This window comes from Glycine soja, chromosome 15 (assembly GCF_004193775.1).
Source record: "Glycine soja cultivar W05 chromosome 15, ASM419377v2, whole genome shotgun sequence".
Lineage (NCBI taxonomy): Eukaryota > Viridiplantae > Streptophyta > Magnoliopsida > Fabales > Fabaceae > Glycine > Glycine soja.
In genome coordinates, this window is record NC_041016.1 from 50,344,336 (window position 1) to 50,361,662 (window position 17,327).

At 29.9% G+C, this 17,327-nt stretch overlaps 1 protein-coding gene across 1 annotated transcript; it reads left to right on the forward strand.

Annotated features, from left to right (window-relative positions):
* The first annotated feature begins 5,421 nt into the window (after positions 1 to 5,421).
* Positions 5,422 to 14,352, forward strand: LOC114386854 (LRR receptor-like serine/threonine-protein kinase IOS1). The gene is made up of 13 exons (XM_028346906.1): positions 5,422 to 5,561; positions 5,852 to 6,383; positions 7,244 to 7,725; positions 10,280 to 10,418; positions 10,623 to 10,694; positions 10,876 to 10,947; positions 11,029 to 11,097; positions 11,167 to 11,348; positions 11,452 to 11,699; positions 11,785 to 11,911; positions 12,241 to 12,309; positions 12,385 to 12,574; positions 13,587 to 14,352. Exons 1-13 carry the CDS (start codon positions 5,468 to 5,470, stop codon positions 13,993 to 13,995), a joined length of 2,685 nt encoding a protein of 894 aa, XP_028202707.1. The 5' UTR covers positions 5,422 to 5,467; the 3' UTR covers positions 13,996 to 14,352.
* The last annotated feature ends 2,975 nt before the right edge of the window (positions 14,353 to 17,327 follow it).

Sequence of the window (17,327 nt, forward strand, 5' to 3'; positions counted from 1 at the left end):
GTATATTATGACTTTGGTGATTTGATCGGTAATTACACTAAAATGGGGGAGGTTTGTTGGACATTTTAGTGTAATTGATCTCTTTATTATGTTAAAATAAGAGTGCACGCTTGTTTTAATGTAATAACGAGATGTTCGATTTAGGCAAATTTTGGAAATTACATGGAAGTGACTTTCAGGAAAAGACAGTTTTTAAAAAAGATAAAACTTCCATCAACCGTAAAAAATCACCCGTTCATCAACCGCCAAAAATCACTTGTTCTTTGATCATAAATAATCATTCTGGTTCAGAAAGCATAACGGGTGACAAAACATACAAGACCAAAACAAAACTCTTGAATTATAATCTTCTGATTTTATCCGATTGAACAATTTTGGTTGAACCCCGAAATTTGATTCAATCTGAAAGTGTTATACACGACTTCAGATTTATCCAGTATTATCTCGATTTTCAAATTAACCAACAGCTCTTGCCTCCATGTTATTGGTTTTGCTTGACCTTTTCAAAAGGGGTGTTCGGTCAACTAGTCGAATATCCTTCTAGTATACTTTTAAATGTGAACTTGGTCAAAGGGATTTATTAAAGAAAAAGAGATAAATAAGTGGAATGTTTGAGCAAATTAATGAAACATACTTTAACTATTAAATTGTGAACAATGTCTGATTGATTGTTAGAGATGACAATAAGGGTGACACAAAGGACACATAAGAAATTGGCTAAGATTTTGCATGTCAAGTTCGTCGTTGTTGTGTCGTGGCTACGACTACTGCCACGGTGATAAAGAGGAAGTATGGGGGTAATAAATCAGAGAAGAGTAAAGGGTAGAGAAGAAAAAGGAAAACGAGTAAAAAATAAAGAAGAAAAAATATGTCTGTTAGTTAAGTAATTGATAAACGTAGCAGTTGTGAATTACTTTGTATGTCACATGATTCATCGGATAAGAAAACTAACTAGACTTCAAGACATTCAAGCTAATGAAGTTACCTTGTGTATCCAACAAGCCTCAAGACCATTGTTTTATATAGAAGAAATAAACGTTAGAATTTACCAACTATTATATACACAAAAGCAATAAACTAGAAAACTTAGAAAGAGTCAAGATACATATATGCATAAGCACTACTAGAAAAATCACAATTAATTAGTGAGAGACAAAATCTGTCAATACATTCTTCAAAATCCGTTACAAACTATATCAGTGTGGGAATATTGTCTTCAAAAAATCTCATCACTAAATTCAATTTTTATAGTAGTAAAGTATGAAAGTTTCTACTTAGTATCTCGGATCAGTTATTGACAGTGAGTCACTTACTAAATCACATGAATGAGTATGTATTGATTTAACATATGTTATATTCAATATATATTAAATTTGGTTTATAGGTAGAAAATGTGAAAACAACCTCTAGGTTTTGCAATCAAGACCCACTTTTAATTTAACCCTCTTGATTTTCTCAATTAAAAATGTAATTACTTTCAAATTTATGTTATTGCAAACAGGTTGTAGAGAGTGGCACAATGTATAGACGTGCAATAACAGTGAATGGGTTTCCAACGACATAATGCTTTTGAAACAATAATGTCAATGAGTGGCAGATGATAAACCAGTGATCGAGTGTACTGGTTTTTATTGGTTTAGAACCAAATTTACTGATTTGAACCATTTTAGATGCTTTTTCGATCAATTGACTTGACCGGACCAAATACAGGTTCAATTCCAGTTGAATCAGTTAGACCGGTCGACGCAATCTGAATTTTAAAACACTACTTCTAATTTTCATGCAGAAAAAATACATAGTGCACTTTAAAAACGAGAAAAACATTTAATGTGCCTAGCTTTCATAGTTGCCTATAAAAGTTATATGAGTAATTAAGCTTTTGTATAGATTAATGACCTTTCTGTTTACCACGCTCATATATATTTTCAAATCATTTAAAAAATAAAGTATTCTTTCTAAGTATCGTAAGTACTTTGAGTGTAGTAGACTATTATTTATTGTAGGAGAATTTATTACATTTATACATAGAGTTCAACATAGTAAAATAAGAAATTGAAAGATTTCATTGAAATTGTTCATTTGGGAATTTCAGAGACTGATCTCGCCTGAATGGAGTTAACTTGTGCAGATATTTGTATGGAGGGATTGTCAGGAGTATCTACAAATAGTTTACATAGAGAAGTATTTATTATCAAGGAGATCTAACACGGTCAGTGTGTGAATTATTTTCAATCTCTTAGTATTGGAGTTCGACTCCTTCCTTTGAATAAAAAAAAAAAAAAAGTTGAACTTATTTCATTTATTGTAGGAGAATACAATTTATTACATTTACACATAGAGTTTAAAAGTTCTCTTAGATTGCTAACAAAAAGGGGGAAATTATTTGTCTAAAATAAGCTACACTAATGCCTAACTTTCCTTGGGGATTTCAAAGACTGATCTTCCCTGGACGATGTTAACTTGTGCGGAAATTTGTATGGAAGGATTGTTAGGAATATCTACAAACAGTTTACGTAGAAAAATATTTATCACCAAGGGAATTTAACACAGTCGGTTGAGCAGTGATACATGAGTTATTTTAAATCTCTTAGTATTAGAGTTTGACTCCTTCCTTTGAATAAAAAAAATATAAAAAAATAAAAGATGTCTATATGTATTAGGAAATTCAAAAATAAGGGAGGTCAACTTGATGTCCAAGTCCAAAGAGAGTTTATGTACATGTTTTCATGAAGGCCCTAATATAACTTATTTTTTGTAGGAGACTTTCATAGTTGCCTATAAAAGTTATATGAGTAATTAAGCTACACAAATTGTATAGATTAATGAACTTTCTGTTTACCACACTCATATATTTTCAAATCATTTAAAAAATAAAGTATTTTTTTCCAAGTATGGTAAGTGCTTTGAGTGTAGTAGACTATCATTTATTGTAGGAGAAATTACTTATTACATTAAAAATTCAGTGACTTGTCACGTTATTAAGAAGTCTAACAAAGATAATCATGAGTAAAAGTTTTTTTGATGAATTGTACTTATATTTGTTGATCACATTAGACTAGTTAATGAATTATTAAAAACACAATTTATCAAAATAAGTTATTTGTGATTATTCTGTCAATCTCCTTAATGATATGATATGTCATTGAATTGGGTGTCAACTTGCCAATTACATCATAAAAAAGTATTGTTAAGTGACTATAATTATTAAAATTGTTAAAAGAGGAAAAATATAGAGACCAACAACACTTAAACCTTATTACTAAAAAAACTGCTTACAATTTTAATTTTATTTAGGAACTAAAAATAAAAATCATAAAAAGTAAGCCTTTAAGTTTTTTTATTAGTAAGAATTAAATATAAATATAATAAAATTTACAATAATTTACTTATTCTATTCAATTAATTGAGCTAAATCACATGCTATTTAACCCTTATAATTAATTTTTCATGATTGTGACAGCTCTAATTTGGATATTGTTTTAAATTTCATCCTTACCCAAATATGATCTTAATCGGCTTTCCTTTTAAATATGACATTATATATTCATATTAAATAAAACCTGCTAGTTGTTATAATCTCATGCCGTTTTTCACTGCATTGTGTCTTAGGGAACAGGAAATAGAAAGTGGCTGATTTATTATAGTAAATGCAAATCTTGTTGGGAAGAAGACACTCACTGAATGTTGGAGATGGATCGATGAGATAAAGAAGTTGAATGTAAATGTTTATTGATCACACACAATCTATTTTACAGTTATACAATAAGTTGCTTTTATATACTAACACACACCAAGACCCATATGCACATTGATTACTAACTAATTAATAACATAATACAACTGACTCTTTAACAGAAATAACAGTCATTTGAATTATATTACAACAAATCTTAGCACAGTTATACCTTTAATAATTTCGACCTCATCCCATGTAGTTTATGCAGTACAGCATGAGTATATAACAAGGGTAAAACATGCATTCAATATCTAAATAACCAGTCTGAACGGAAAAAGTGGTTTCATTAAGACGTGTGCAAATTAATTAATACTAGTATGAAATTATTGATACTATTTGACCGTGTCCTATGACTTTTTTACAAGTTAATGCTTTTTCTAACCTATGCAATATTAATTTCCTAGAATAAGTTCCATTAATTGTCCCTTTCAACTAGCCTAATCTTTAAAAAAAGCCAACTAGTTATCTCTCATTGTTATATTGTCCTCTCATTTTAATTTCCTACAATTTTCTTCAATAAATAGTAACTCATTATGCATTTAATTAAATAATTGTCAATAGAGTGATTTGGTAAATGTTTTGGACTCTTGTTAACCAGTTGTGCCCCAGACACTAGTTAAGTAATTTAAAATGGATTTTTTTAATTAAAAATATTATTAATGTACTTTTAGTGTGATTTCTAATATTCAATAAAAAAAATTATATTTTGAATTCCTTATCATTTGCAAACGTTTTTTTTTCTTTATAATTATTTCATATACAGTGCAAATTGTCCAATTGATAAATAAAGATTAATTTATCCTTTTAATAAAAGTGATCGAAATAGACTTTATGTCTCCCAACTCCCAATTGAAGCAATCACTACAAATTAGATAATTAATGAAACACATTAATTAAATCATTAATATTACATAAGCAAAAATTGTTTATACGAAGGATAAATAAACTATTGTATAAACTTAGTTTATTTGTCTTTCGTATAAATGATTTTTGCTTATGTAATAGCAATGATTTATTTAATATATGAAGATTCATATCACATGCATAGACATTCTCCATTATTCATTTAGTAGTATTATTTTGCTTTTCTTATATAAGAATTAAAAATTAAAAATATAACTCATACCCAATATTATAATGAAAAGAATTATTTCTTGGAAGATATAAAGTTAATCCAGGGGAAGGGAGAAGGGAGGAAACAAGGTCACAGATTTAATTTTTTTTTTCAATTAACATTTTTAACAAAACTAACAAATTAACATTTTGTGAGAAAAAAATAATAATATTATATCTTGCCCCACCTAAACTAATTAATTTGTGCATATTTTAAAAATTAAATTAATTTTTTTGATAATATTAATTAAAATAAACTAATTTAACTATTATTATTCGTCCAATGAACGGTGATAGTATTTATTAAGACGCATCCATTGATATGTTTCACAATGGTTGACTGGTGAATGTAGTAGCATTACTTTTATGAATCATGATGCAAGTGCATCCGTGACAGGAATTTCTAAGTAATTAAGCAAGTGGATGTTTCAACTGCGCTAGCTGCAAGGGAGAATGAATAATTATTAGACTAAAAGTTTAAGAAATACAATAATAAGACTTAACTCCACGTTGACATTGACCATGTCCACAAAACACAATTTCCTTTGATGGTATAAGTCGCAACAGCATTAATAGGGCAATCTCATATTTTTGTCATATTCTACTTCAAACAAGGTTATGAGAAATATGGGAATGTCTTCGATGAGTTTCCTCATTGCTTTTCTAGGATGTCTAGTTCTTGCTGCTCTGATTCAAGCGCAGGACCAATCAGGTTTGATCATAACAAAACATAAACTTTAATATATATATATATATATATATATATATATATATATATATATATATATATATATATATATATCATTAGGACTTATTTGGGTGACCTTTTTCAAAATTATACCTGTTTTTAAGAGAGAAAAATTAAAAATGAAATGAATTATTTCATAAGTTTAAATTGATTTATACACACGTTAATTTATAGTTTTTTTGCATATTTTAGGAAAATTATATGGGAGGACTTTTATAAATTAGTTTATATAAATATGCATTTTTATGTTTTAGGATTCATCAGCATAGATTGCGGAACTCCTGAAATGAACTACACTGAGCAGTCAACAGGCCTAAATTATACTTCAGATGCAAATTTCATAAACACTGGTGTGAGAAAGTCAATAGCATCTCAACTAAGAAATGGGTATCTGAAACACATGTGGTATGTCAGAAGCTTTCCGGAAGAAGGAAAAAGGAACTGTTACAAAATAGAAATCACAAGAGGCACTAAGTATCTCATCAGGGTAGCGTTCTTGTATGGAAACTACGACGGTCAAAATATGCTGCCTCAGTTTGATCTTCTTCTTGGGGCTAGTCAGTGGGCTACAGTGACTATAAAAAATGCAACCATTGACCAGGCTGAGGAGATCATACATGTACCTTCACTAGATTACCTACAAATCTGTCTGGTTGACACAGGCCATGGGACACCATTTATATCATCTATAGAATTGAGGACTTTGAGAGATGACATTTATGTCACTCGATTTGGATCGTTGCAAAATTACCTCAGATGGGATTTAGGTTCTAGCAGAGGTTACAGGTAAAGTCATACTAGTTCTGCATAAGAAAAAAAAAAGAAGAAGAAGAAGCTTAGTTCTAGTTTTATCTCAAGAAATTACTATTTGATGTATTTTTTTTATGTCCTGAAATCATGATCTCTGACAATGATAAATCCCGAGAATCATTATTATTTTTGGGAATGAAAAAATTTGATTGATTGATCATAAATATTTTTGGAAAAGTTTCTTGAAAATAATAAATTTACTTGGTATTTTTATCGGTTATTTTAGTTATTTATCAAATTAAATTAAACCATCGAGTAACATAATATTTTTATTTGTAGTAAAAGGATACTTTTACTTGCAAAACTAAATTCTCACCTCTCTCCACATGTTCGCGAAAATCTGCACAGAAAATATTTTAGAAAACTTCTTTTACAAGAATCTTATCTTATTTTTTTAAAATAAATACTAAACATAATAAACAAAGATTCTCAATCAAAGATTTTCAAGAAACACAAAATTTCTCCCCTAAAATTCTCTCCCTAATTTTAAGGAATTCAAAATTTTTATCGTTTTACCATTAACAAAATTATAGTTTTTATCTCAATTTTTTTTATTTGTTTTGACAAATTTTGCATTTAAATTTTTAATTTTAACCAATTCTATCATTATTTTAAAAAAAATTGTAAATTTTATTCTATTTTTTTTATTTTGATGAATTTTACTTTCAACTTTCATGTTTATTATTAATAGACAAATAAAAGAAAGTAGAATATGTAAATTTTTTAAAAGTTAAAATAAAATGTGTCAAACCAATTTGTTGGGATAAAAATTGTATAAAAAATAAAAAATGCAACTAAGCCCGATTCAATTAGTTATTTTGATGATTTTTTCACAGGTACAACTATGATGTTTATGATCGTTACTGGAGCTACGGCAACATCAATGAATGGAAAATATTAAGTGCTTCTATTACTGCTGATTCTTTAGACCAGAGCCAGGATGATTTCAAAGTGCCAGCAATTGTTCTGAGCACTGCAATTACACCACTAAATGCTAGTGCTCCATTGGTAATATTGTGGGAGCCAGAACATCAAACTGAGCAATTCTATGTTTACATGCACTTCACAGAGATTGAAGAGTTAGCAAAGAATCAGACTAGAGAATTCAACATCACCTTGAATGGAAAGTCATGGTTTACAAATTTGTCTCCACAGTACCAAGGTGTCACCACTATCCGGAGCAAGTCAGGCACCAGTGGGAAAATAATTATATTTTCACTTGAGATGACTGAGAATTCAACCCTACCTCCCATCATCAATGCCATTGAAATCTATAAAGTTATAGAGTTCCAACAAGCAGACACATACCAAGGAGATGGTATGACAAAAAGAAATACATGTGTGACACCCTCTACCCCTCACATATATATTAATAAAGGAATAAAAATTCAAATATTAATTAAAAGTATTTTTAAAACATTTTTAAATACAAACTTTTCAAATGGGTAAAAGGCTCATATTCACTTTCTTCTACATCATATTCAAACTTGTCCAAATAAATAATAAAGTCATCTCGACTCAAAGAAAGTCATATAAGTCTCATACAATTAATATAGAACCTATATCCTAATGTCACATCCTATCAGAGCGTGGTGTTCCCGTGTCCTCTAGCATGAGGTTCTTCATAGTCATCCACCTATTCATCTGCTCCCCCGAACACAAGTTCAAGATCATCACAGGATCCAAACACAACAACACACAGGGAGTGAGTTATCACATTCCTAGCTAATAGAGAAACAAGACAATTAAATATACGTATTATATAAATGAGATACCACTTGCTTAAACATAGCTCACGTAACTTCACCACTTCGTCATTCAAAATTCACTTTTCAATTATCAATCACATTACACAAGAATCCCACACTTCGATCAAGATATAATAACACATCAATTAGCAAGCATATGCAATAGTTATGCTAAGACTCAATTCTATATGCAATGTGGTACCATGTCAGTGAAAAACCACCCTGGGGCGCTTAGGAGTACATAACAAGACACACCACACAATGGGTTTGTCAGGTCACTCTCACTAAGTAAGATCATAGGGAGACCAGTCAAGGTCACGATGTTTTGCGAGAATGCTCCAACCATATGAGATCAGCATAGGCTTAAAGGAGCACTCAAACCCGGTGACCCCCAAGGCCTACACTCCGAAGAGTCCGTCAGGGCCTCTCCCTCCTGATTCAGGTTCAACCCCTAAAATAATTTTTTTTACATGCAGACACTGCTCATGAATTATACAATACCCACGACCTTACACTCGTGTTTTAAACACGTTCAACACAATTGCGCTACGATTTAACACTGGTTCCTAAATAGGAAACCTACATTTTCTCTTTAACACTGCGCATCAACGCTTTTCTTAAGATAATGCTGGTCGGGTATTGTACAATTCATAGCTTACAACACAAGTAATTTCACATCAAGTGTTAACTACACACTTATCCACAACTAGAACTCATTCACAATTTCATATCTCATAGTGTCACAATCCACCATCACATGTTTACACGTATCTCACAAATTAACACATGTTCAACTTTACACTTATACTCAATCTCAATAACAATATTATAATCTCAAAGCAACATGTTATTCTACAATTCATCACATACTCACAATTTGAATTATCATTTCATATCCTCAATATAACAATTTATATAAAAGACTATCACAACATGAGGACTAAAACCCCTCAAATAATATTACACAATTATATCCAAATCATAGGTCCAAATATACAAATATCAAGAGCACAATTTATCAAGCAATTTTCATCAGGACATCAATATTTTATTTATAATCATAAAGGAAAAATTGCAATTTAACAAACATCCCAAAATAAAATCCCAATTTAATCCTCTAAGGATCCCTACACATGTTCTCACTAATCCCCAACTGTGAATAACTCATCCCTTACCTCTAAGCGGGCTCACGTGTCTTCAGCCAGCGATAGCAACATCTCTAGCGGTTCCCGGAAATTCTTTCAATTATTCATCCGACTGCTCCGATAGAATTCCCAAACGTCAGAGAGACGGAGAAGAGATTGAAACCTCCACTTGTACTGTCTTCATACGATTCCTTTTTCTCCCTCCACGAATATTATCTCGCAAATCCCAACGGTGGAAGCGTGCGGAATTGAATTTCGAACAACATATCCAAATTTCACAATAATCCAACGGTTAACGAAACCAGGATCGTAGTTTTACCAAGACAGCTCTGGGTTTCTGCGGGAAAGAAAAAGGGTACAATGCGAAGGATTTTTCTCTTAGTTCAGACATGATATCGAAATTCCCAACGGTGAGAATGCTCGAAATTGTGTTGCGAACATGGTACACAAATTTCACGACGATCCAACGGTGAACGGGTTCGAGATCGTCGTTTTTCTGAGACTGATTTGGTGGGCTGCGAGAAAAAGAAAGGGTTTTGAGAGGAGAAGGGGAAAAACGAAAATGAGGCCAAAAGGAGGCAGCTGAATTAACATAACTATTTATACCTAGGGTACTCAGCCTATTATTTGCTCTATATTTATTTATTTATTTATTTATTACTAAAAAGTTTTTTTAAATTTATTTACGAAAAATTGGGATGTTACAACATGCATATGATTTTTTTATCTCAGAACTCATCCAACAATGAGTAAGACCTAAGTAAAACATGAAAGAAATTTCCAAATTCACTTTAAATTTAAATTTAAAAAATTAATAAAAAAATATTTTTTCTATTGGTAAGTCTAAAATTTAAATTTTAGTTATTTTATCCTTGAATCAGCTTGTCTCATATCTAAAATTCATTTCTCTGGTTAACACTAATATAAGTAATCTAAATTATTTTCTACAATTTTTAATTGTATTTCGAGGAACAAACAGTTGATGCGATTACAACCATCAAGTCTGTTTATGAGGTGACAAGAGACTGGCAAGGTGATCCATGCGCCCCTATAGACTACTTGTGGCAGGGTCTGAATTGTAGTTATCCCGAAAATGATTCTCCAAGAATCACAAGTTTGTAAGTTATGCTTCTTAAATTAATATTTGAATTTAATTACTACACTCTAAAATAGTTTTATTATTAATTAAAAATCATTATTGATATGACTTTTTAATTAATTATTATAAAATTCAATAAATTTATTATATACGATATCCTATGATTCAACGACACTGTAAAACTGGAATAATAACATATATAACTATTGGTTGTGCATAACAGGAATTTATCTTCAAGTGGATTATCAGGAAAGATAGACCTTTCGATCTCAAAGCTCACCATGTTGGAGAACTTGTGAGTTTTTTTTTATTTTTTAATTTCACCTGGTCCAGTAAATGATGAGATCAGAAGAACATACAATTTTAAATATTTTTATTCTTTCTGCTATGTACTTAGTTTCAAGTTTCAACATGTCTTTTGGTACATGTGACAAGATTGAAAGATACTTTAAAGGGTTAAGTTATTTGTGTTCCAGGGATTTATCAAACAATAGCTTAAACGGTGAAATTCCCGAATTTCTGTCTCAACTACAACACTTGAAGATATTGTAAGTTGCTTTGTCAGTTGTTCCTGTGATCCTCTGTATCAAGACATAGAAATTGATATTATAGTTTCCATGTTTTGGCAGAAACTTGGAGAAGAACAACCTCTCCGGCTCAATTCCACCAGCACTAAATGAAGGTTCTGTCTCACTAAGGTATGAATCTTATTGAAAATTCTCATCAATCTTCTGTAATTTATAAATCTTTTGTAATTATTATTCTAGTGTGGGCCAAAATCCATATCTATGTGAATCTGGTCAATGCAACGAGAAGGAAAATGAAAAGGAACAAGAAAAGAAAAAGAAGAATATTGTTACACCCTTGGTAGCATCTGTTGGTGGGGTTGTGATCCTTCTGGTGGTTATGGCAGCTATATTGTGGACTATTAAAAGGAGAAGATCAAAAGGTGACACTAAAATGATAAAAGATTCGTAATTTTTATTGATAATTTGCCAAACTCACAATTTACAACCTGTTAGTTTTCAAAACTATTGCATGATATTTAACAGATTTGATGGTAGAAAAGGATCCAAGTCAGATCTCACCGCAATACACAGAACAAGATGATTCATTACTGGAATTCAAAAAACAAATATATTCATACTCTGATGTCCTTAAAATCACCAACAATTTCAATACAATTGTTGGTAAAGGAGGATTTGGAACAGTTTATCTGGGCTATATTGATGACACTCCAGTTGCAGTGAAAATGCTTTCCCCATCGGCCGTTCAAGGTTATCAACAATTTCAAGCTGAGGTAAGTTGTTAATCACTTTACACTAGGTTTTTGAGCTAAGTAACAAGTGTATATGGTCAAAAATGGTTGTGATTTTGTTTACCAGGTTAAACTTCTAATGAGAGTTCATCACAAAAATTTGACCTCCCTTGTTGGTTATTGTAATGAGGGAACCAATAAGGCTCTCATATACGAGTACATGGCTAATGGAAACTTACAAGAACATCTATCTGGTTAGTTTCTAAAGAGATGTGATACACATACAATAATTTATACAACATTGTTCTTTGTGTCTATCTCTCTTCTCCCATCATTTATTACATTTTCAACTTCTCTCTTTTTTATCTTTCTCTTAGTTGTACAATTTGATATACAAGTATCATTTTTCACTCCAAAATAAAATTAATTTCTTAAAAATTGTGCCAATAAATCTCCAAACTAGTTTTTGATTTATGAAACAGTGGGTATGGGTATTTCCTAAATGGACAATAGTATGAGTCATATAACTTAGTCAACAAAAAATAGTATGTACATAAAGTTATTGAACTTGATGATTCTGAAGGTAAACGCAGCAAAACAAAAATCTTGAGCTGGGAAGACAGACTTCGTATAGCAGTGGATGCAGCCTCAGGTCAGAAAGTACACTTAATTATAACTTTCTTCTCTTAACTCATCCTTTTCTCTCTCAGTATATTTTTGGTCTCAGGATTGGAGTATCTGCAAAATGGTTGCAAGCCACCTATAATCCACAGAGACGTAAAATCTACAAATATCTTGTTGAATGAACACTTTCAAGCAAAATTATCTGATTTTGGTCTATCCAAAATTATCCCAACTGACGGGGGAACTCATGTGTCAACTGTTGTTGCTGGTACTCCTGGTTATCTAGACCCTGAGTGAGTACTTCAATTATATTGTCCTATTTCTATCCATCATTTTCTTGGAAAATATAGTTTTTTCTTTTACCAGCTAATGTTAGTTGTTAACTTTTTTTTAGAATGTTAATGGGAGAATATGAACACGTGAACTTTTCCTTTAACCCTCAGGAAATATTTGTTTCAAGATATATTATTGCATTCTAGGAATCTCATTCCTAGGAATGATATGCCAGAGAATATTATTTCCATGAACATGTTTAGTTGACATTAGTGATGGTAAAAAAATTAAATAAATTTTATTTAATTAAAAATATAAAAAATGATCATGAAAAAAAAAAGGAAATGTGAAACAGTGTAGTAGGGGAGATATAATTACTCTAGAAAGTAACTTTCATACCCATGGGAATCAAGATACCCACCTCTTATCATTGAGATGTGAAAATATGAAGATTTTGTATTCATGTGAATGTTTTTTTTTTAAAAAACTTGTACCAAATATAGGAATATAATGTTTCCAAGTTTACAATCCCAAAAATCCTTTACAATATCTTAAAACAAACGTCTCTTTAAAAATTTTATTTTTAATCATCAAGTTAATCTTATAAACTTCTTAAAAAATATAGTGATTTTATATTGGCTTAATTAAATATGTTTTTTTATCCTTGTAATTAAGTTAGTGCATTTTTAGTTTTGGTTTCTATAAGTTCATTTTTTTTATTTTAGTATCGGTAAGTTAATATTTTTTTAATTTTAGTTGTTGTAAGTTATTTTGTTTATTTTTAGTCTTTGTAAGTTTATCCTTCTATAATTTTAGTCACTTTAAAATTCTAATTTTTCTTTTATACTTTTCATAAGTTCGCATTTATAGGAACAAAAATTGAAAAAATGTAAATTTATAATGACTAAAATTAAAAAAAAAATGAAATTACAGAAATCAGAAATGCAAAACCACTGGACAAAAACATATTTAAACATTTTATGTCCACAAATTCTGACAAAATAAAATTGAGTTACATTTATTGTCTTTCAGGTACTACAAAACCAATAGATTAACAGACAAGAGTGATGTCTATAGCTTTGGTGTTGTTCTTTTGGAGATAATCACAAGTCAACCAGTGATAGCGAGGAATCAAGAAAAGATTCATATAAGTCAATGGGTTAACTCCTTGATGGCGAAAGGAGATATCAAGGCCATTGTTGACTCAAAGTTAGATGGAGATTTTGATAGTAACTCAGTTTGGAAAGCAGTGGAAATAGCAACGGTTTGTGTGTCTCCAAATCCCGACCGAAGGCCAATCATAAGTGTGATAGTGACTGAACTGAAGGAGTCTTTGGCAATGGAAATAGCTCGAACTAAATATAGCAGTGCCGATACAAGAGATTCAGTTAAACTTGTAACCATGAATCTGAGTACCCAAGTTGTTCCCCAGGCCAGGTAAAAAGCTTGTCCAAAATAAGGTGGTTTCCTCTTGACGAATGCTAGAATAGATCAAGCCACACAAGTGAATATGACCTTGAATAAGTAGTGAATAGGTGCTTTAATTTGCATGTATGTTTTCTGTGGGAGACTTTGTTTTAATAGTATACTTAATACTTGTCCTCCAAGTGTGTTAGGATTGGTGATTCAAATGGAGTGAGCAAATAGAAGAAAAATAAATAAGGAGGAATGAATATCATTGTATAATTGATCGTCATTGGATGCGATTTATAAAATAAGTTGTTTTTACTTTGTGTTTGTATTTGAATTAATGTAATGTAATTTCATATTTTAAAAATATGAATTGTTTGCGACTTCACGTACATGAATGCCTTTTTTGAAGGAGTTGTTGCTTCATAAGAAAATTAATCAAGAGATAAGAGGGTAATTTCATATACTTAAAGAGTTTTGAAATTTTGGGTTTAAAAAAAAAGCAACAATTTATGTAATATCAAACTAAACAAAAAAAAGTTATCTAACAAGATGCAAGGCAATTGATAAATAATTAAATTACTTAAACATGCTATCATGTGACTGAGAAAGACAAAACCCACTTCAATATTATTTGCATTTTATTAATTGGTGAAAAAAAATCTTGCCACCTAAAGTCAATTTTAAGAAAAAAAATTTCTTTAAATGAGAGAGTTATATATTAAACTTTTTTTTATCAATATATGCGATCTTTTGGTTAACATATTTGAATTTTTTTGCTATATAAAAATTAATAGTAATTTTTTTGTACTGGTGGGCCTAAAGCTTAAAATTTAACTGTTTTACACTTGAACTGACCTAGTGCAACCTTCTCCGCATCCATCTTCATCATTTTCTTTCTCTTCACTCCTTTTCTTGTATTGTTTTGAAACCCATCAAACCTGTTACACCCGTGAGACACACAAGAATGAAGAAGGTAATTTGAGTTGAAAAAAACAATATCTATCCCCTTTAAGAAATCTCTATTTGCAGCTCTTTGAGTTTAATTATTTGGATTTTTATGATTTTCTCAAAATCCTAATGCTTATAAATTGGACATTTTGTTTAACCTCTTTATTTCTTATTCTTGATGTTTAGTTGGAAAATATATAGTATGGCTTCTCTCCCAATGACATTGGAAAAGATTGACTTGATTCTCTATAGTTGTGAGTAATTAATCTACCTAGTGGAATTTGTATTCGTATTTTTGGTGAGACATTTAAATTTTCAAATTAAATAGGTTTCTTTTGACTATAGATTCAATGAGCACTTGAGAATGAAGATCAATATAAAGACCAATATAAAAACTATTTACTTGCTATGAAATTGATTCTCCATGGTTCTTAATAATTATGATATTGTAATTTAAATATGGATTTGATTTTTCGTGAGTTCTATGATAGAACACTATATGCTCCAACAAGGAGAGAATGCATGAAACCATATATGGATTTAATACTTATAGTTTCTATAGTTGTCGTTTATTGCAACGAATAGAGAATACAATTTATGACTTAAAAATGTGTTTGGATAGAGAATTTTAACTGAGAAAAGTAATTTATCAGAGAATTTGAATTTTTGTAATCTAGAATTCACTGTTTGAATATTTTTTTATGAAGAATTTAAAATTTTGAAATTTTAAAATAAATCTTTTCTTTTCTTTTTTTTCATTCATTTTTTTTCTTTTTTTCATTCATTTTTTCTTTTCTTTTCTTTTCTTTTTTTCATTCATTTTTTCACCAACCATATCTTTTATTTTCTTTTTTTCATTCATTTTTTTCACCCTCATAATTTTAATTTTTTTATCCAAACACATAATTTTGAAAATAAAAGAATTTCAATTGAAGTATTTGAAATTCTTAGAATTCGAAATTTATCAGAATTTAAAATTCCCCCATCCAAACACACTCTAAGTGTCATAGCCCCATAGATATCTGATAACTGCTAAATATGAGTTATTTTGATAATAAAAATATATTGAAAATATCTTTAAAAATATTTATTTAGTAGTTATCTTTGACTTAAATATTAAGATTTGATATTTATCTTATTTATGACTTGCAGATATGAAAATGAGAGATTAAAAGAGAAAAAGATCTAGAAAATATTTAAAATATCAGGAAGTCTCACGAAGATATGATTAAAAGCAAAACAAATCCAAAAGATATCAAAAATGTCAAAAAGGAAGATTTCTAGCATCAGGCTCAAGTCCACTACAACAACTCTAAAAAGGAAGTCAAGCCAAGCAAAAAAACATCATAGAACCCTCTCTTCTATGGGTTTCATTTACTCCATCTCTCTTTCTTTCACCCCTCTTATCCCATCTTAGTTCTTATACCCATTCATTATAAAGCCCTCAATGGCCATGAGTGGTTAAACCCCTCGGTAGGGCCTGACAGGCCTAAAAGTCAAGCGATGTATGATGTACTCACTATTTATTAATGTTGTTTTCTATTCTATTATATTTTCTGCTTTTATCTTGCATTATTCATCTTTGGAAAGTCATTGCTAGGAATAGAATGATAATTTTATGTCCATCCATTCTTGCAAACATCTAGAATTCATACTTCATGTATTTTATTTGTTGAGTCTCTGCAAAGAAAAGAATTTTGAAGATAGATAAATAAAATAAACTTGTCATCATGAGGAATCACGGACAAGTAATTGAACAGATGTGGATAGAATATAATCACCTAAATTAAAGAAAAATCATAAACTCATACATCATAGGCAAACAAGGCAGGCCAGGTCCCAACCTTATCAAATTTTGATTTTATTTTATTTTTATCTTTTATTTTTATCTTTTACTTTTCTTATCTTTTATCTTCTATTTTCTTTTATCTTTATCATATCTTAATTTAAATATTTTATCTTCTCTATCTTCTATTTTTATCTTTAAATATTTTATCCTTTCTTTTAAATTATTATCTTATCTAATATATTTCTTTATCTTTATTTTAAATTCTTTATCTATTGCTTTTAAATTGGGTTTGCATTAATCTAAGTACAAACAAAGTCCTTGTGGATTCGACACTCGGACTTCCGAGTACTTTACTACTTGTGACAAATTTGGTACACTTGCCAACGAGTTAACAAGTTTTTAGCGCCGTTGACGGGGACTTTGTTTTTCGTACTTGATTATTTGCATATTCCAATTTTAAAGTAATTAGTTTTCACTTTTTATTTTTTATTTTACTTTTTTTATCTATTATTTTTTTTAGTTGCTTCATTCTATTTTTCAATTTTTCTCTTTATTCTTTTCTTTTTTATAAAAATAAAAAAAATTAAGTTTAATGTTTATTCTGTGAACAGTGCACATTCCTT

Bases quoted from the DNA above. Each gene is read 5' to 3' on its own strand.
- LOC114386854 (XM_028346906.1), top strand. From the start codon at position 5,468: ATGAGAAATATGGGAATGTCTTCGATGAGTTTCCTCATTGCTTTTCTA. The intron at 10,695-10,875 runs GTGAGTTTTTTT...TTTGTGTTCCAG, and splicing joins CTCACCATGTTGGAGAACTT to GGATTTATCAAACAATAGCT. The intron at 12,310-12,384 runs GTCAGAAAGTAC...TTTTGGTCTCAG, and splicing joins AGCAGTGGATGCAGCCTCAG to GATTGGAGTATCTGCAAAAT.